At 39.7% G+C, this 21,079-nt stretch overlaps 1 protein-coding gene across 1 annotated transcript in view; it reads left to right on the plus strand.

Annotated features, from left to right (window-relative positions):
- Nucleotides 1-3,408: 3,408 nt before the first annotated feature.
- Nucleotides 3,409-21,079, plus strand: part of Trhde (thyrotropin releasing hormone degrading enzyme) — a 384,413-nt gene continuing 366,742 nt past the window's right edge. The window contains exons 1-2 of the mRNA XM_046430713.2: nucleotides 3,409-4,313; nucleotides 16,192-16,465. Coding sequence (XP_046286669.1) covers nucleotides 3,409-4,313; nucleotides 16,192-16,465 — 1,179 coding nt within the window. The remainder of the gene's footprint in view (nucleotides 4,314-16,191; nucleotides 16,466-21,079) is intronic.

Below are 21,079 nucleotides of genomic sequence, written 5' to 3' on the forward strand. Positions count from 1 at the left end.
GTTTAGAGCACTGCATGGTTCCAGCTTTGGAGAAGTCAAGCCTTTCTCTAATCCAGTGAATTACAACACTGAAGGCAACTTTAAATGGAATATTAGTGAATAATTTCTTTAATGTTTTTGTTAGATACACTATCTGAAATTCTGTATCTCCCCCCCTTTTTGGGGGTTTAACATTAGGATGAACATTTTCTAGGAAAATAATATTAAAATTTTATTTGACCCAAGTGCTTGCTTCTCAGGGAAAGGGGGCTATATATTTTTGGAAACTGAAAAAAGAAAAACTCACTGGGAACCTTTGTAATATTGATAGGAGAATAAGAAATATTTCCCTACTTGACCATGATACTGAGTTTATTGGGTAAAGTTGCATTTAAGGGGAATCAATAAGCTAATGTTGTGTCCACTTTATGTTAATAAACTTGTGTCTGCTCCATTTGGGTCTCAAAAACAATCCACTTACTAATTTAATTAGTCAGTAGAATCTTTACTAATTGGTAAATATTATTTAATTCTGAAATATTTGAGCAATGCCTTGTAGTAATTTTCAGAAGCACATAAACATATTGATAAGATATAAAGAACTGAAAAAGCCTTTGTTGACTCTTGAATAATATAATTTTATACGGAAAAGGTCTTAAAGATCCCTTAGTGGGTAACTTCATTTAACCAGTGTGGTTCCCAGACCCTTGGAAGCGTTTGCAGACACCCCTGATAACCAAATGCATCGAATCTATGATTCTTAGATCAGTAATCCTGAATTACCCAATTAAAGCTCTGAAGTCATAGAAGACTGGTGATCTCCCAAGGATCTCAGGGCTCCTTTGGCTTGCCACAGTGTATTTCCTAATTCTGTGAAAACAATCTAATGAGCCCTAATTACTCAATTCCTAAAATGCATACAGCCAGATACATATGGACAGCAAGAGCACAGACATTTAAAAACAGAGAAGAAAAAAGTAACTTGAACAGAATGTGGCATTTCCCTTGGTCTGTTGCTAACGGCCCACATACAACATGCTTAAAAAAACCCACCCTGGCACTTATTTTCATCATCACTTAAAAATGATTCAAATGGACATTTAGAATGTGTGGTATTGAGCATGTATCCCATCTGGGGATAAAGGGAAGAGCGCTTCCTCAAGCAGCGCTGTGCTTTCTGTGGTTAGCAGGCTAAAGTTGATGAGTATTTGGTCTCTTCTTATTGGCCATGCTTCTGAAGCCAAACACGATATTTTAATTGGACCTTTTCAGTACTCCAAAGCCAGTAGCAGTCAACATTTGTTTTTGTAAGGAGAATTATGATAGACATGACTTTTTAAATGCCATCAAGATTTAAAGAGGTGAAAGAAATGTAAACACAAATTACTGCATTTTCTTTATATTTGCATTTTATTTTTGACTCTGATGCCAATCACACTTTGTTAAAAATTAGCTGTCACCTTTGGGGTGGCTATTTTCTGAATGTTGTTCATTAGAGTTCTTCACACAAATTTTGAGGGTTGGGTATCCCGTGTACTCATGACTACTCTTTACTATAATTCAATCTCCAATAAACTCAGAGAAGAGTCCATAGCCAGCCATCCGGCTTAAACCTGTTTTGATGATTCCTGCTGTCACCAAACACTTTCTATTGGTAATAGTTTTTTTTTTTTTTTTAAAAAAAACAAAGTTTAAACAATTTTCATGATAACACCAGAAAGCTTCAAAAAAGTAATTGTGATTAGGACATAAAAAATTGACCAATCAGAATGTATTTGTTTATTGTTTTGCTAAGTCCAAAGTCATGGGGCTCGTATTCCCAGTTTTTATCAGATTTTTTTTTTGGGGGGGGGGGAGGGAGGGTTCCTGAGTGTAAACATTGTATTTTAATCATTTTTCCATTCTACAAATAGAAATTATCCTATAGGGAATATGTCTCTTTGGTCTTTACTTCCAGAGGATTTTAGAGCTTCATTGGTAGCCATTATTTAGTACTGCACACCTGGACACATCACACAGTATAATATATGTAGCCAGGCTTTGGAGAATTTATTTCAATTTACATACAATCCTCCAAATCCTCTGGTGAGCTTGATGTGAAATCTTACACTGCCGAGTCTCCCCAGCAGGATCTTCTTTGCTCTTGATGTTAATAGCCAAAGGCTCCAAAGGTCCCTCTGGGGAGCCGCAGTAGGGCTAAGGAGTCAGGAAGAGGGGTGACTGCGGGGCTTGTTGCGCTGAAGATTTACAATGTACTTCTTGCAGGCGGCTCAGCAACCCCCTCTGTGGCAGTGGGTGTCTGGTGTGACAGAGCGGAGAAAAGCTCTCTAATCTCCCAGTGCCTGCCTCTGCCGCTCAACCGCTCCCCTCCCTCCCGCCTTCCCTGCCTCCTCGCGCTCTCTCCTTCGCCTTTCTCTGGGAGTTTCAGTCCCTGAATGCAGCTCGAGTAGCCCTGGTAATCTAGACCCGGAGCCTGTGTACACACGCACACACGCGCACACACATGCACACGCGCTCGCACACACGCACTTCGGCACTTCCCCCGGGGATATGGAGCAAACCTTCATCTACCTGAAGTGGATGGCCTGGCCGGACACTTCTTCCTCACTTGTCATCTCCGGAGAGCAGAGCGACATCGGAACCAGGGAGATTGGCTGTCCGGTCTGCAACCTCACGCCGTTTGCCGCCGCGGCTGCTTAAAGTGTCCAGGGTGGAGGAGAAGGCTTCTCCAGGGCAGATCCCCGGCAGAGCTACGCGGCCCTGGGACTTCCTCCGGCTGGTTCACTCCAGTCTTTCCCTCCATCACTCTCGGCCATCCTCTCCTCTCCTCTCGGGCTGCAGGGTGTATGGCTTGGGTGCCTCTCTTGCTGCTGCAGCCTCCACTGCCACTGCGAGCACATCCCACCCAGGGGACTGAACGCCGCCGCTGGAGTGGGGGGAGAAAGCGGAAGCCCTAACTTCCCTCCCTACACCCTCGCTCTCCCCAGCGCTCCCCGTTCTCCAGCCGAGGGCCGGTTGGAGAGCTCCCGCGGAAAACTGGGCGAGAGCGCGGCGCAGGGGAGGAGTGCTGGGAACCGCAGGCGCACAGGGGCGGGGGCAGCATGTGCCCAGGCGCCGGGTGATCGCCCGAGAAGTAGCGCGCGCTGGGTGAGAAAGACGCTTTCCAAGTTGGGCGCGTCTCAGAGCTCGTCGCCCCGCGCCTCGGCCGCTGGTGTCCGAAGAGAGGCGGGGCTGATGGGGGACGCTGAGGCTGCCGTCGCCTGCGGCCAGAGCCCGTCTTAAAAGAACCCCGGCCAGCATCCCCAGGGTCCCAGCCGGCGTCGCGCCCGCGGTCGGGGTGCGCTCTCTGATGACTGCACTGGCGGTGGCCCGGGTGGCCCGCCCGCGGGGGGTGCTGGAGGGGGCGGGGGAAGAGGAGGAGGCGGTGTGATGGCCCTGGACGGCGAGCGGGGGGAGCAAGAGGAGGAGAAGAAAAAGAAGAAGAAGAAAAAGAAGAGGAAGAAGAAGAAGGAGGAGGAGGGGGCCAAGAAGAGCAGCTCACCCTTCGCAGCCACCATGGGAGAAGACGACAGCGCGCTCCGGGCAGGCAACAGAGGGCTCTCGGACCCGTGGGCTGACTCGGTGGGAGTGCGACCCCGCACCACCGAGCGCCACATCGCGGTGCACAAGCGGCTCGTGCTGGCTTTTGCGGTGTCCATAGTGGCACTACTCGCGGTCACTATGCTTGCGGTGCTCCTCAGCCTGCGCTTCGAGGAGTGTGGGGCAAGCGCCGCGCCAGGTGCCGACGGTGGCCCCGCGGGCTTCCCCGAGCGCGGTGGCAACGCTAGCCTCCCGGGATCAGCCCGGCGCAACCACCAAGCGGGCGGGGACTCCTCGCAGCCGGAGACCGGCGGGGTGGGCATCCCGGGAACCCCTTCTGCCCAGCCGCCGTCGGAGGAGGAGCGGGAGCAGTGGCAGCCTTGGACACAGTTGCGCCTATCGGGCCATCTCAAGCCGCTGCACTACAATTTGATGCTCACCGCCTTCATGGAGAACTTCACCTTCTCCGGGGAGGTCAACGTGGAGATCGCGTGCCGGAACGCCACCCGCTACGTCGTGTTGCACGCTTCCCGAGTGGCGGTGGAGAAGGTGCAAATAGCCGAGGACCGGGCTGGCGGGGCTGTCCCGGTGGCGGGCTTTTTTCTCTACCCTCAAACCCAGGTCTTGGTGGTGGTGCTGAATAGGACCCTGGACGCGCAGAGGAATTACAACCTAAAGATTATCTACAACGCCTTGATAGAGAACGAGCTTCTGGGCTTCTTCCGCAGCTCCTACGTGCTCCACGGGGAGAGAAGGTACGGAGGGAGGCGGTGCCCCGCGCTGCCCCACCCCGCCAGGCGGCTCAAACCGCTGGGCGGCCGGCGACTACAGGCACCTGGCTGGCTTCCCAAACCCAGGAAACCAGGGGTGGGGGAAGGAAGAGAAGGCGAGGTAGGACTGTCACCCAGAACCTTGGGAATCTCCTGATACCTGGTCTCTCACTGCTGCCCACCCCATAAACTTGCTTGTATCTAAAAATTAATGCCCCCTCTAGCCGGGACCTTCCCTCTTCAGGTCAAAGTTATTTAGCCAGCTGGGCGTGCGTCTTTTTCTAAAGGGTAGTTTGTAACTGAGCGATGCCAGAGTGACATCAAAACCTTGCCAAGTTACTGTCAGAGAAAATACTGAGCTCCAAAGACTCAGCGATAGCACAATCCCCTCTTAACACGCCCACCTCCCCTGACTGTTAATCCCAGGGCAGGCAGAGAGAAGAGATAGGCTTTGGCTACATAAAGTTTTCCAAAATGGCATTAAAGAATCAGAGCGGCAAGAGCCATTCCCAGGGACCTACTGAGGGGGCGGGGGTAGGGGAGAAGTTGCAGTGGCCAAAATCAGAGAGTAGTGACCTCTCAGCACTGAGAACTCTCCAGTTATGCTGGGCAACTCCTGTCTTTTTGAGTCGCTGCCTCTGGAAACAACTACAATGAAGGAAGGGAACATTGGTGGGTCAGTCTCAAATGCCTTGTTAGTGAGTGCCTTTGCTGTAGTTTAGATTTGGGCAGTATTCTTTTTTTTTTTTTTTTTTTTTTTTTAATTTTTGAAAGGCTGAGGTGCTTTTCTTCACTTGTTTAGAGCTCTCTAATTTCCAAGTCAACAGAACTGGGTTTCAATCTTCACAGTCTAGCTGTGGTGAAGAGTTGAGGAAAGTATTTAACTCACCAATTGCCAATGACTGGGTACCTCTAGAGCTTATTACCCATGGTTTGTGAACTCAATCCTGCTAGGACTCTATGGGATAGATGCAGTTAGAGCACTACTTATGTTACAGGTGGGAAATGGAGGCACAGAAAAGTCCCAAAACTCACTCAGATTACAGAGCTCCTAACAAAGCAGCGATTTAGAGCCAGATGGTTTGGATTCAGAGTCCTTATCATTAATTCTTATTTGGGAATAACAACAACAACAACCCTCCTTATGTGGGACTGGTGCAGATATCAATGAGCCAATGCTTTGAAAAGTGCTTAGCCCTGTGCCTGGGATATAGCGTGAATGATGTGCTATTGCTCCTGTTGAATAAGTGATTCTTGCTTTTTTTTTTCTCTAAACCACTGCATTTAAAATAACTTGCATTAATTGACTGTAGGGCAGATGAGCAACTCAAGTGAACTTAAAATGAAATCATCAGCTTCAGAGGCAGGGGAAGTTTGGCATTAGTAATTAATGGGGCAGAGCTTCTCCAGAGGATCTCAGGTGAGTCTCACAACTGCAGGAAACTAGAGCTCAGAGCAGCCCAGGGCACCCTGAGGTCATCAGGCTTATTGTTAGAGAGCTAGGACTTGAATTTTGGTTTTCTGAGTCTTGGACCAGGCTCATAGTATTTGGAAACTCAGAAGTTATTGTGTAGAAGCTGGGAAAATTTCAGTGTGTAATGGAAGTACACAAAAGTTTTGTTATTTATATGGTGTTATAAAGTAACCTCATATAATGAATAAAATACCCAGTGCTTTAGTAGTTCACCTAAAAGTGTAAGCACAAATTATTAAGTATAAATTATTCACTATCTAACTTCTAAGATCAGATATGGATAATTTAGATCCCCTTCCACCACTTCCTTCAGCATGTTCTAAAGAATACAGATTAAAAGTATTTCTAAACTCATGATTATATCAAATATGTGGGAAAGGGATAGAAGGCAAATTTGCCTGTTATGTTTAGAAACAAGCCTGTCATGTCAAAATGTCAATAGTGAGACATTGCATTTAATTACTGAAATATCTTGCTGTGGTGAAATAAATACTCCCCCAAATCCTTATTTTTTTGAGCCATGCCATGCCAAAATATATTTGGCAGAACTGAGCTTGATTTGGTCAGTGCTTTCAAATTAAGAGGACTCTTGAAAATACCAGATGTTTCAGCTTGACCCGTAACTGATTTCTTGAACCCCTAGTGCATGTTTGTATACAAACTCTCTTTTTGAGTTTTCCCCAAAGATGAAAATAACTTGGTTGTAAGTTTAGCATAATGCATGTGTGGCTAAACTCTGCATCCCAGTAAAAATGCAGGATAGGATTCAATGTTTGGGAGATCCCAGGATGATTTTATTTCTAACCAGCATCTTAGAGATAAGGTTTTGCACCACTTTCCCCCTCCACTTCAATACCAGAATGAATCTGATAATTTCTTGGCTGTTTCTACTAGAGTTGATAAAGCAAGAGAAATCTAATAAACCATTTCACAATTATGTCAACATTCCATATATTAAACTTTTGTTATTGTTGCTATGGATACTTGGAGCAGTTTTAAGCAGAGGAATATCAGGAACTCAGCCAGAGCTGGACTGTTATTGGTGGTGATTTTGACCTCAAAATGCAATGTAAATTGGCATTTTAAAACCAACTTTCTAGAAACCAACTTTCTAAAAGGACACAGATGCAAACTGTGAATTTTCATTTGATTAATGACTGAATATCTTGATCTTTAGACATTTTTGCCAATTTAATTATAGGATAATTTCTGTAACAAAAACAAATATTTAATTTGCCAAAGGGAGCGTTGAGCAACTTGAAAGACTTTAAAGTGCAATATTACAACTCAGTCCACTTCACTTTGCCTCTGTGGAGATAATAACTCATTGATATCCTATCAGTTTTATTGTTCATGTTACTTCTCAAAGATCGGGGAGAATTTTGGTGAGGGAGGAAGGTTAGACCCTCTTGTGTACTATGTACCTTTGACCTGTGGAAGGTTTTATCCCCTACCAGATGTTAGAGGCACCTGATTCTTCAAAGGTTAGAAGACAAGCTTTCCACTGAACCCCAAGATCCCCCAACTTCAGGCAAATCCTCCACTCATTCAGCTAAGATGTAAAATTTGTCACTTGTTGAATATTGAAAATGAATAAATTCTCTTAAGATTGAAATATTTACACACAAGCAATAAATTGTCTTCATTAGGCAGAACACATATCCAGTTTTTTCTCAAGTAGGTATGCTCAGGCAGATAGAAGGGGCTGTATATTTATGCCATAGCCTCTTATAGGAGAATAAGCTTGCTTAGAATTAGGCAGTATGTTCATTTACCTGAAGTAATTGTCGCTTGTGGGTAACCAGATGGTGAGCACACCCATGTTCAAAGTAGGGTACCTTAATTTAGATCCAGATGGTCGGATTGAAAGAGAAAATTTACCCAAAGTAAATGAACATTTTATTCACTTTCAAACGGGAGACTGTTTTTCTTTGACAAACTTTGATTGGGTCTCTAACATGCCAAAATGAGAGAAGTCAGAATAAAAATAGATGTTCTTTTTCTATAAACAAGTGTTTAGAGAGAAACCATGATCTCTTGAGTAAAATGGAAGAATAATAATTGTGGTTCTCAAAGAGACTTGGGACCACCGTTTTGCCAAAATTCTTGTGGCAAAGCACTCTGGGTAGATACTTGGCTCTTTTGTGATATTAGTGTGGATGGTTTGATGCTTTGTGGTTTTTCTGGAATGAATTAATATTATGATATATAATAAAAGCAAGAGAATCACCACATGATTTTGATGTTCAGAGCAGCCTCATTTTTCCCATTCACTTTGGCAAGCAGATAGTTTTACAAGAGCAAGTGGGAGGGTGACGCTCTTTGCCCTTCTGTAGAGGGCTGTGAACTGAAAAATCTTGAGAACCATTTGTTTCTGCGAAAAAGGTTTTATGTGATTCCTTGATGGATTTAGGTCATTGTTTTCCTGTCAGGCACACACAACCGTGTGGCTAAACTGAGTCCTGAGCTGGATTTTGGTAGCAATTCAAAAGGCCACCAAGAAACCAAATCTCATATATATACATATATGTATGTATGTATATGAATGTATATGTGTGTGTGTGTGTTACACACACACATATTTCATAAAAGCTTTGATCCTTTAAATCATGACTCACTCAGGGAGGAGAATTCATACAATTGGTACAACTGGTATTTTTTTAATATGTTTTTGTGTATTATCATCTGATTTGATCACCCTGGATAGTAATACAACATAAAGCCTCTCTGAAAGAGTTAAATGAGTTTGCTGTGCTTTTATTTCTTCAGTGCAACCAGATCCTATTTGCTCTGGATCTCTTTCAAAAAAAGATGGGCATGATGCTGGCTTTCCCAGCATTTGTTTGGTTTGTGGTTCACACAACGTATTTGTTTAAACTCATTCTTGCCACTCTATAAGTGGGCAGACCTGAGACAGTGGAGCAGGGACGTGGTCTTCTTGAGGGTGGTCAATCTGAGTGTAAAAGTAAGGACTTATCTCTTCAAGAATGACTTCCAAGAGTGATAAAAAAAAAACCAGCAAGAAAGAAACAATTTACCTTTAAAATACACTTTATAGTCCGTAAGGAAGGGCATCTCCTTTACTCCCATGTTCATGCTCCACCCTGAAGCAATGATAATAATCACCATTACCACCATTGTCATCGTCATCATCATATGACACTATTATCATTGTTCTCTTAATTCTTTGCTTGCTCTTTACATCCTTCCAAATCTGTGATAGTGGTCAGGCTTCCCCAGAGATTTTCAAAGTCCTATGCCATCCTACCTAGAGAGGAGAGGCTGTCTCTCAAAGTTAGAATTTTGTTAGGTGGAATTTGGGAAAATTCAAATATGAAAAATACTCCCGCTCTTCCACTTTCCTGGACAATATGAGATGATTCTCAACAGGCGCAGCTGAATGGTGGCAGTGGGGCTATGGGGGTGAATACGAGTGTGTGTTTCTTGGAGCTGAGTAGGTTGAAGGGCCTCCAGTCGTCTGAATGCCCAGGTGGGCCTGACCTTTAAGGATCTCTGCATCTGTTGTGCAGGGATGGTGGGAGTGGAGTTCTCCCTGTGCATACCTGGGCTGACTTGCAGAATGAAGTTTTAATTTAATTGTCTAGAATTTTCTTCCTAAATTCCCAACTCAAAAACAGATTATTTTTTATTTTTATATCATTATTCTTTTAAGAGTAGATTCTAGCTTTTTTTGGTTGACTTGCTAGATGGAAAAGAGAGAGAGAGAGAGAGAGAGAGAGAGACAGATAGACAGACAGACAGACAGACAGACTGTTCGTGTGTTTAGTGTGTTTCTTCTCTTCCTCCTAAGCAGAAGATCTGCAACCAGACTCCTTGGCTTTATGCCCTAACTCTGCCACTTATTTGCTTTATGACCTTGGCCAATTTCCTGTTTGTTCTGTGTCTAGTGTCCTTGTCTGGAAAATGGGGATAATGATACTCTGTTTCATAGAGTTGTTGTGAGGATGGCCTGGGTAACAAAGCCCTGAGAACAGTAACAATTAGGAAGCACTTCTGTGGGTATTAAATATTATGTTATTTCCATGCCTGGAGATCTGCTATTTGGGCTGCTACAAGATAGTATAGGACCATTGGTTGTACTCTGTCAAAACGTGCACTATATTTATTCCTTCAGCTGTTGCCCCCTAAGCAGAGTTCAGAGAGGCAGAAGGAGGAACAGGCAGATCCCTGCCACTACAAGGAGAGGAAGAGGATAGGCAATGGGATTTCCTAGCTAGAGAAACCCCAAGCATGACTCAAACCCTGTGAGATGGAGAGAACTGAGGGAGCAGAAAGACTGGGGAAACAAAAGAAACTCTGAGCTTTCTGATTATGGCACCGCTGTCCATCAGCAGTGAGAACAGCAGGAACCAGCGACTGAAGGTTCAGGACAGTGCCAGTAGAGCAAGCAGAAAAACGCCAGTGCCAAGCGAAAGGATGTCAGTCATTAGGTATGGCTTCCAAGACTTCATGTGAGTTTTGACAGTGGAAGTACTTTATACTCACATAATACTTTGCCTCTTTCCAAAATAAAGCAAATGAATCTCAGACACTAGTTTTTATTCATCCTTATGAAAACGTAATATTATGCCCTGGGAAGGTGATTTTAGTGCATTATTATACTCTTCATCAATGGTGACCCAGTACTCCATACTCATTTTTGATAAGAGTATTTAGAACTACATAAATGGGAAAACAATTATGAATATTGTGCTCTGTTTTTATAACACGATTATTCACATACGCACCACTTCCTACATACATATTGCTGGCATTATTGCATTATGTTTTTAGTTTACTAGAATGGTTATTTAAAAAATAGACTACACGTTTGCTTATAGCATTGAATATTCAGCAGGAGTACTTCTCTTCCGAAATGGCAGAGGTTTAATGACTCATTGAAGTACATAAAAATACACAGTCTAAACAAGGACCCATTTTGACTTAAAATGTTTCGTCATGGAGCAACAATTTGCATTTTGATTAACAACCTTAGCTTTAAATGTGATGTGTAACTTCCATGACCTTGTAACTTGGTTCACTCTCAATAGGACATGTTTACCTTCCTTGACTGTAACAGTCCATTGAATGCAGTCAGTTGAATGGTCCATGGGAACTTTTCTTTATGTCTTAGGAGTTTATACGACCAGTCTTAAACTAGGCAAATTGCACTTGCCTTAGAAGTTCAAAGATCATGCTTTTCTCTGTGCTCTACTTGAGGTGTGCAGAGATGTGGCCAAAATGGAAACCTTTCTGATGCTTCATGCCATTTGTGAGGTTCTCTTGTCATTGGTGGAAAGCCGTGAATCAATCTGAATACTAAAAGTGTTATGCAAATGTTTGTTTCCTCTGTATATTTCACTGTTATAAAAAGGCAAACAAAAGGAGCAGAAATTGTTTTGTATCACATACTGTAATTTGTTGGCAATATCAACCAACATTAATGCATTACTTCTGCTGAATGTTATCATAATGACTTGACACAAGTAGCTTGCCTAGTGAACTTCCGCAGAAATAAGAAGAAATCAATTCTCTATATCCTTCAGAGGCAGCACAGCGCTTCAAGCCCTCCTTAGATCAACCAAAATGTCAAATAGACAAGTTGTTAAGGAAATCAGGTAATTTATTTTAGATAGAAAAGAATTACAAGACATCTATGTTATTTACATTTTCTTAGTTATGCTAAAGTGACATCTTGGAGTGATATTTCCAGAGTGTCACTTTTGGAAGAGGTATTTTTTTAATTGTAATAACAGGATATATACAAAGATAAAAAAACAGTTTTGGTTAAGAAAGCAGTAGAAAAGCAGACAACAAAATACTTGTCCCCATTATCTTCTGCTTTGTTTTACTTTTTGTTGTATTTACATACGTATACATATATTTTACACCCATACTATTGATTAAAATGTTTTCAACTTTTAATTTTTTATTTCTTATACTTGGTGTGCTGCTAATACCTCAAACTTACCTCATATTCACTCAGGCACCAAAAATCATTATTTTCTTTTTAAACCACCTTTTCTAAAGGCCTCTTTGATGTTTTTTAATGACAGTATTCATTGAAGAAGTCTCACTTCGACAAGTTGAAGGCAATCATAAAATATATGCAGTAGAGATGAAATTATATTTTTGAAATCATACAGGCACTGTCACCTGTTGAGGGCACTGGCTTGAAACTGGCTCTCTTTGTTAAAAAGGAGTGTATCAGGGTGAGAGAGGTGTTAGAGATGGATACTGAGATCTGAAATTACCAGAATCTGCAAGACAGCTGCCAGAGAACTAAGTTAATATGTGTATCAAAGCTATTTTAAAGATTTATTGCTAAGCCAGGCATTATGGTACATGTCTGGAATCCTAGCAGTTTGGGAGGTTGAGGCAGGATTGCAAGTTTGAGACCTACCTGGGCAATTTAGGGAGACCCTGGCTCAAAAATAATTAATTAATTAATTAATTAATTAAATAAAATCGGACTGGGATTGTAGCTCAGTAATAGTATGCCGTTCCTAGGTTCCATTTATAGTACCACAGGGGGGGAAAAAAAGGTTTATTTCTGTGCTACCTACCGCTGACCTCCTCATTTCTCTATCCATTCTGACCTTTAAACTTCTACCCAAGTTTCAAGACCAATTCTTACCCTTCCTTCTTTATAGGCCCCTCTTTGAGTTCTTTGGGCCAGTGGTTCTGAAGTGGGGCAGTTTTACCCCCAGCAGACATTTGCAGTGTCTATACATAGTTTTGGTCATCTGAACTGTAGAGAGGGGATGCTACCGGCATCTAGTGGCAGAGCCCAGGGATACTGCTAAGCATTCTACAGTGCACAGGACAACATCCTGTCTGCCCCTCCACCCAATCAGCACATGATATCCAGCCTAAGATGTCAGTAGTGCAAAGGTACAGGAACCCTGCCTAAGGAGAATGTAATTTGTTCATGCATTTTCCTTCTTTTTCATGACTTTTAGTATAATACCTGTTTAAGTGTAGGCTTAATTTACTTTATTAGAGTATAAACTTCTTGCAGGAAGGAAGCATGTAAATTGACCTTTTCTCTCCAGTATTGAACACTCAGAAATGAACGAGAAGCAAATGCATTATAGAACTTGCAGTACAAATCTATTTATCAGTAGTGTAATTTCACATTTTAAAAGAACCTCATCAAATTTAGGGAATATTTTAGTTCTCATTTTTGTCTAGCTATAAAATCTTGAGCTTGGAAAAGACTTTAAAATGTAATCTAGTCCAACTGCTTTTGTTTACCAAGGGACTCCTTTTGATTTTTTCTAAATACTGAATTGAAATTCAATTGCAATCGTCCTCAGGTGCCAGACTGTGAAATTGGTATTTCCTCATTTAGACATTATCAGAATATATGGTAGCCCTCTGTGCATAGATATATACTGTGTGTGTATGAATTCATTAAGAATATTAATTGCAGAAAATGTCACTAGATGATCTTGATAGTTCTTTTCAACCCCGAGGATCAGTGATTTAAATTGCTACCTTCCCTAACATATTTACGTAGTAAGTAAGGCAAAAAGAGACTGCGTGATGTTTCCCCTGCATAAATATTTGGTTTATTAATTTCTCATTAGCCTAGAGGTATTTAGATCTTCTACATCTAATAAATTCCTACCCATTAATTACTTACTGTCAAATCTTTGATTTTTACTTAAAGTCTAACATATTCTAATTATAACCTCTCTGTTGAACTCTTAAAGAACTCTTTCCTAATATTATTAGTTGACTTTTCATGTATTTATGTATACACAGAGACTCAGGTTTTTTTTTTTTTTCAGTTAGATTGTGAGGACTTTAAGGACAAAGATGGTTGGATCTTTAAAAAAATTCCATCAAGTAACTAGCTTAGTAAAAAACTCACACCTAGCAGACAATATCTAATTGTTCAGCAGTTGGAATTGGAGTTCTCAGATACTTGACTGTTAAAAGGGAACCCTTTTCCTCATATACAAAATTCCATGGGTATTTTTTAAATAGCCCCAGGAGAGAAATACCAAGATCAGTAGATGTTTTAATTAATATGTTGAAAGATAAGATTCACAAGTGTTCTGTAAGATAAAAGCACAGGAAGACAAAATTGCAAATGGGTGCTTTTTAACTAAAAGGTACTGACATTTCATTAAGCAAAAATGGTATCACTATCAGCAGAAAATAATTGGAAAAAAATATTACTGTGATTCTGGCAAATGTGGAAAGAAGATCCTTTGTTACCTACAGTTGAATTAAATCATTTATAAATTATGGCTAAGAGTTAATTTCACTGTTTTTGAAATGTAATTAGCTTTTCATTAGACACAGAACATGCGAGTTCTAGATTCAAGTTTGTGCTAATTGCCTCTATGTCTTTGGACAAATCACTTAACCTACTGGGTCTAGTTTTTTTTTTTTTTTTTTTTTTTTAAGAAATTTTACAAGAATGGGACAATTTGTTTTTAACTTGCATTCATCTTTAATCTTATATTTGTGTAAAGATTTATAGTTAAAACTTCTTTCCCATATATTATCTCATTTTATCATTTTGACAGTTTTGTGAGGAAGGCTTAGAAACTATTTTCTTTCTACTAGTTAAAATCAAGCTCAGGTAGTTAAGTGACTTAACAAGGGCTGGTATATAGCACCCAGTGCTATTTCTAGGATGACTCTCGATAAGTGTACAAGTTATCTTTAAGATGTTTTCTTTTTTTCTATTTTAAAATTAAGCTTTAAATAGTAAGCTCTTGACAATTTAAAAATGGTGTAAATATCTACACCTCATGGTTTGAACCAGGGATAGCCAGTTAGATCCAGAACATAGTCAACCTGTATTGACTGATGACACTTGCCTGAGAATAATTTTGAGGACAAGTTTTGGGTTTATTGGAAAGTTTACCGTGTTAGATTGGCTATGTATACCCTGGATGGTGGAGAGGGGAGTAGTAGTTAACTATTTAAGGAGTGAAGACCCTTTTAAAGAAATTGCTATAGTACTCAGTCATGTTTTATGAAGGGTCTGATATGGAATTGCTTTCAAGTTTTATAACTAGTATTATTTAAAAAGTTGAATTATCTTTTGCCGTGAATGTTTTCTTATTTAGAAGAGCATTGTTCTCAAAGTAACCAAGTTGGGTGTCTTCATTTTTAACTATAAACTGTGAAAGGCTATAGAGGCTTTTTTTACTTAAGAGTTTTAATGAGATATAGCTTGATCTCAAAATTGATGCATTAATTTATACATGTACACACTTTGAAATTATGTATTTACTTTAACATGTATTAATATGATATATATTATCAGTACAGTAGTCCCCCTTATCCATGGGGGATACCTTCCAAGACCCTCAGTAGATGTCTGAAATCATTAATAGTCCTGAATTCTATATATACTATTTTTTCCTAAATGTAGATACCTATGATTAAATTTAATTTATAAATCAGACATAGTAAGAGATCAACAAAAACTAGTAATAAAATAGAACAATTAAAATAATATATTTTAATAAAAGTGGCCTTTCTTGCTCTTTCAAATAATTTCTTATTGTACTATGGCAATATTTTTTGACTACAGTTAACCATGTGTAGCTGAAACTGCAGAAGTGAGACCACAGATAAGGGAGACTGCTGTGGTGAAAATCAATGATCTCTGGACTATTCAGTATCAGCGTCTATTACTAAGAGAGGTTGAGTACTGTGCATCAGTGACTTCTGGTTACCACCTGCTTGTTACATCCTGTCCACAATGATAGGTGGTTTATCCCATTTTTCTCCCCCTCTGAGCTTTACAATACTTTTTCAGTTAGACCTGCTTATTTTCTTTTTAAGCAAGAACAATTGCTTAAAGTTTAGAAATTGCACAAGCTGATATAGCTAAGGAACTCAGGGAGCCAGAATTCAAATCAAGATTGAACACATTTCAAAGTCCTTTTTCTTAAAAAACCAGGCTATGTCTTGTTGAAATTTGAGGGTACAGATATTTCCTGGTGAAGATCTATGTTCCATATATACTGGAGGACAACTTTTTGATTTGAGTTTCTTTATACCTTTTATGTCTCAGGCTTCAGGGAGGAAGGTAAAACCCACCAAAAGGCAGAGTCATTATGTCCCAATATTAGCCAAGATGATGTCAACGAGTTGTTTTTTATAAAGTGTACACATTTCATTTAAAATGTACTGCTCTGGATTTAGAGAATTTACTCTAATTGAGACAAAAACGTCCCTGAAGAACTTTCACTGTTGGGGAAATATATTATATGTGAATTTTGCTTTTATGCTATTTCTTGGATTAGGAAAAAAAGTATTTTTCCAATTTGGCAAAATATAGTATCAGCAAAAGAATGTAATGTGGACATAACTTAAGCCACAAATGTAATTGGAATGTCATTTTCTTTTTTCCAGGTTCCTTGGTGTTACTCAGTTTTCACCAACACATGCCAGAAAGGCATTTCCATGTTTTGATGAGCCAATCTACAAGGCCACTTTCAAAATCAGCATTAAGCATCAAGCAACCTATTTATCTCTATCCAATATGCCAGTGGAAACTTCCGTGTTTGAGGAAGATGGATGGGTAACGGATCACTTTTCACAGACACCTCTCATGTCCACATATTATTTAGCCTGGGCGATTTGCAACTTCACATTCAGAGAAACCACCACCAAGAGTGGGGTTGTAGTAAGTATTTTCAACCTAATGCTGTTTTGGGATAATGATTTCTGGATTAATAATGAATCACTTATAACCTGTCCACATCTTATGTAGTTGAATTCTTTAATTCTTTGGGGCAAAGTATCTTCTTGGTTTCAGAGTCGAAGAAAAACTTCTTTTCTACCCAGCCCTTTTATTCCTTTAACCACCTCTGCCTACCTACCTCATCATCCCTCTTCATCTCCCCTGCCCCCACCCCACCCCAGGGTATTTCTAAAACAGCTATTGTCTTCTCTAGGAAATTGCCCGTTTCTGCTTCTGTGGGCTGGGAAAACTGCTTCTTTCTATGGTGAAATATCCCAAATGTACTGAAAATGTGGCAAATAACATAATAAGCTCCATACACTTACTAGCCTGATCAATAGAATATGAATATTTTGCTAACTTTGCTTCAACTTATTTAATTGAATAGAGCTGAAGCCCTCTTGTAGCCCTCTCTGATCTTATTCCCTTGCCCCCCTTAGAGATGACATTGCCATGAATGTGCCATTTGTCATTTCCATGCATGGTTCCGTACAGTATGTATATGTCCACTTATAATACATATCCTGCTTTACATTTTGATATAAGTGATGTTATATTATAGATAGATGTCCTTCGACAGCTTTTAAAATATATATATATATATATATATATATATATATATATATATACACATACATACATACATACACTTACTTATGTGGTGCTGAGGATCAAACCCAGTGCCTTGTGTGTGCCTGGCAAGCTCTCTACTGCTGAGCCACAACCTCAGCCCCTACGGCTTATTTTTATTTCATTTTATTTTCTTAGGAAGGATGAGATACAGGGAGCATTGTCTGCCGTAAATTTATGATCAGGATCGATTGGATTTTCTTTGATCATTATCATTTGTGATACCATGGTGTTCTGGGCACTTTTCACATACTATTACAGTGTGTTTTGCTGGACCAGGCTGTGCCAGATTAACTATTGCTTTCTCATTTCAGTGGTTTACACAATAAATATGCATGTGTTTTATTTTCTTATGAACCATAAAGCAAGCTATTACGATTTTCTTTTTTCCAAATGAGTAAATTAAAGTTTAAAGAGATTAAGTAACTTGCCCAGGGTCAAAATTTAGAAAGTGATAGAGTCATAAGCCAAATTTGTTGGTTTGATCTCTAATTTTGTGCTGTCCCTCCTGTGCCCTAGGAACTCTGTTTCACCATTTCTCCTGCATGTCTGTAAGAGAGCTTAGCTTGTGATTCTCCTATCCCACAGCCATCATGTTCAATGTTGCTTGAACATAACAGAATAGGAGAATAGAAATCTATATTTTTGATCTGTAGAAAGTTCATAGCTCTACAGTAACCTCAATTTTGAAAAATAGTTTTGGATAAAGAAATTTTTCTCACTGTTACTTTTAATTTAAATCACAGTGGAACCTGTTTAAAAAAATAAAATCTGCTTCATAAAAAATTAATGCCATTATTGAAGAACTACATAGAGTGAATTCATCTGTATAATCATTAAAATAATATCCTAAATACAGACTATAGAGGGCGGCTGGGAGGCGTTTTACCCTTGTGGGCTTATAATCATTGGAATGTTGAATTCCTCTGATGTTTGTTGATGTCATCTATGGCCATTTCAAAGATGTACTCATTGAACCATAAAAACAGAAAAGGAACATGAAGACACCTCATTTCCTTTTGCGTGTTCAAAAGTTGATGATTGACTTGCTGTGGGTCAGCTAGCATGAGGTATACTGGAAATGCTTTTTCTAGTATATTTCCTTTAAAGTATCTTAAAAGTGCCATCAGCCCTACACAGTTATGCTTGTTGCTAAGTGACCCATTTTTAAAACCAGACACACTCTAATTATTTAGATGTGACTTCTCTTTGGAGTTGAGAATCTCTAAGCAATTAGTAAACATTTAAAATTTTCTGCTTAATAATTTGTGTGTAGAAAAGATAAAACATACTACCGGAAAACATCAAAAGGTCAACTGAAATAATATTTTAGATTATATAATCTAAAAATACTAAAATCAGTAAAGAAGAAAACAAAATTGCCATTGGGAGCTCTTGTTTATCAACTGTGAAAATACAGTTTGAAACTTGACTCTCTTTTTCTGTCACCCCTTTGAAATTCAATCTATTTTCTTTTCACTGCCTTTCTCCTTCATTACTGGGAGCACATGGGAATGACATTTTTCAACCCTTGACAGCAAAGGAGAGGAAGTTGAGCTTTAAAATCTTGGATATGGGATGGTCGTGTGAAGTCCAGGTGTTCATTTCAGACCAGAAGGTGAACCAATTTTCTTTGAGCCCTGAGAAAAGAACATTGGTAGCATATTAATAATGCAGAGCAGAGTTGTGGCAGTGCCCTAAATGTGAATCTTCGAGGCATTATCATCGCCATCATTACTTATCAAACTACCTAAACTTTGCAAAACACTATTTTAAATAATTAGAGCCATAAAATTCTAAGATCCCTCTAGTACAGAGATTGCAAATGCAACCTTCATGTTGAATGCAGACAAGTTTTGTTTGCCCAACCCTAAAATGACTTATGATGTTCCTAATTAGTTGTCAACACTTAGAAATTGAGAGATTTCACAGAGAACTATTTATCAATAGTTTTTATAACACTGGGCCCACATTTCCGTTTGGCAATGTTTTTTCATTCACTTGTTCCTTCAAAAGAAATTTATTGACAGAGTCTCAGGTATTGTTCTAGGCTCTCATGATACAACAGCAAACAAAGCAGAAATTCCTGTCTTCAAGAAGCTTATATTCTACTGAGAAGAGAGAGGCAATAAACAAATAAATATCAGGTGGTGATATAGGCTACGAAGAAAATCAATATCATTTACACATGGCATTTGCATCTTAGTGTAACTTAATCCAGACCACTTATATTCTTTTGTGTCTGGTTTCCACTTTACTGTTATTTATTACCTACCTCATCCTGTAGAAATCTGAATTTTCAGAATCTAGTCTAGGACCATAACTCAGGAGGGCAGCCAGGGAATGTACAGAGGAAAAGCATCTGATTCACTAATTTTGAATTAGTGTCATCAGTATTCATTAAATGTCAATTGGAAGTTGTAGAAAATAACTAAAACTAGAGGAAGAAATTGCTAAGAGTTAGAGTCCAGGGATTGGGCTTCATGGAGGAGAAAGAAGTTAATTAGGTCCAAAATGGTGATTTGGTCTTAGAGAATCAGATAATGCATACATATAATCCATGGTAGGGCAGATGTTAATAAGAAAAGACATAGAGGTAAGGATATCCCTGTGGAAAATAGTGTAGCATTATGGTTATAAACCTGAATTTTGGAATCACATAGGTCTGTTTCATAATTTGTTTTGCTTCTCTATGACTTTGGTTAATTACTTAACATCATCTCTTTGTCCTGGTTTTCTTGTTTGAAAATTGGAAGTATGAGTTCTTCCTTTACAATATTGTTATGCTTACCATAATGCCATAACAAACTGTTCCAAAATGTGTGAGACATATATTGTGTTATGCTGAAAAATTTCTGTGGGTCAGGAATTTGAAGGGCACAGTGGGAGCAACTTGTCTCTGCTTAGTGATTTCTGGGTCTCAGTTCAGTTTGGGAGACATGATGGTTGATAGCAACCTGACAGCTGTGGCCAGAATCATTTGGAACTCCCTTTCTCTGGCTGTTAGTCTTTGGGATGTTAGCTGAGGCTGCTGGCTCCAACATTTATATGTGGCCTCTTCATGTGACCTGGGCCTGCTCAAAGCATGGTAGCCTCAGGAGAGTTGGATTTCTTAAACTCATTCAGATTACTAAAGGAAGTGCCCCAGAAGAACGAGGTGGAAGCTATGTGTCCTGTTTTGACTTAAATTTAGGAAGTCACATAGCATTGTTTCTACTATATTCTGTTGATTAGAAGTGAATCACTAAGCATAGTATTGGCTCATCAGAAGAGAAAATAGACCCCAGCTCTTGATGAGAGGAGTATCAAAGAATTTGCAGACCTGTTGTAAAATTAACAGCCTGTTCCCTGCTCACAAATCACTTGTATCCCATATACAACTCATACTTGCCAGTGGGTCTGATTCCATTAATAACATCAAGCTAAAACTTGAGATCTGTGATCTCTTTTCAGCCAGTTTAGGTTCAGGTGCAGGTGAGAATGACTTGGGTTTGATTTTGAGATGTGGTTTATCTCACCCTGGTGACCCATTACCTAAATCAACAAGTTATTTTTCTCTATGTTCCTTTCCACCCCATCACTCTAGTCCATCAGAGAACAGTGAGACTGGAATATAATTATTGAAATAGCTCTCTCTATTTATGAATGGAGAAAATGGGAAGATAAAGTAGTCATTGGTCCACTGAAGTTCTGAAATCCAACTGGCCACATGTTGCTGATTCCTTAATACTGGCTCAGCACTGCTCCCTGGGAGTTGTTTTCTTGGCATTTGCCCCCATCCTTTGGACTCTCAGTTTTGTCTTGGAAGGCATTCTTTCTTTCCAAGTGAAAAGTAGTTTGTGTTTACAATTAAACAATAATAATTAAATAAAAGGAGTTTGTGTTGCAATTGAATACCCTCAGTTTGCTTCCTAAAAGTAAAAAGCT

The sequence above is a fragment of the Marmota monax genome, unplaced genomic scaffold (genome assembly GCF_021218885.2).
Source record: "Marmota monax isolate L192 unplaced genomic scaffold, Marmota_monax_Labrador192_F-V1.1 WCK01_AAM20220418_F8-fsc00056, whole genome shotgun sequence".
Classification (NCBI taxonomy): domain Eukaryota; kingdom Metazoa; phylum Chordata; class Mammalia; order Rodentia; family Sciuridae; genus Marmota; species Marmota monax.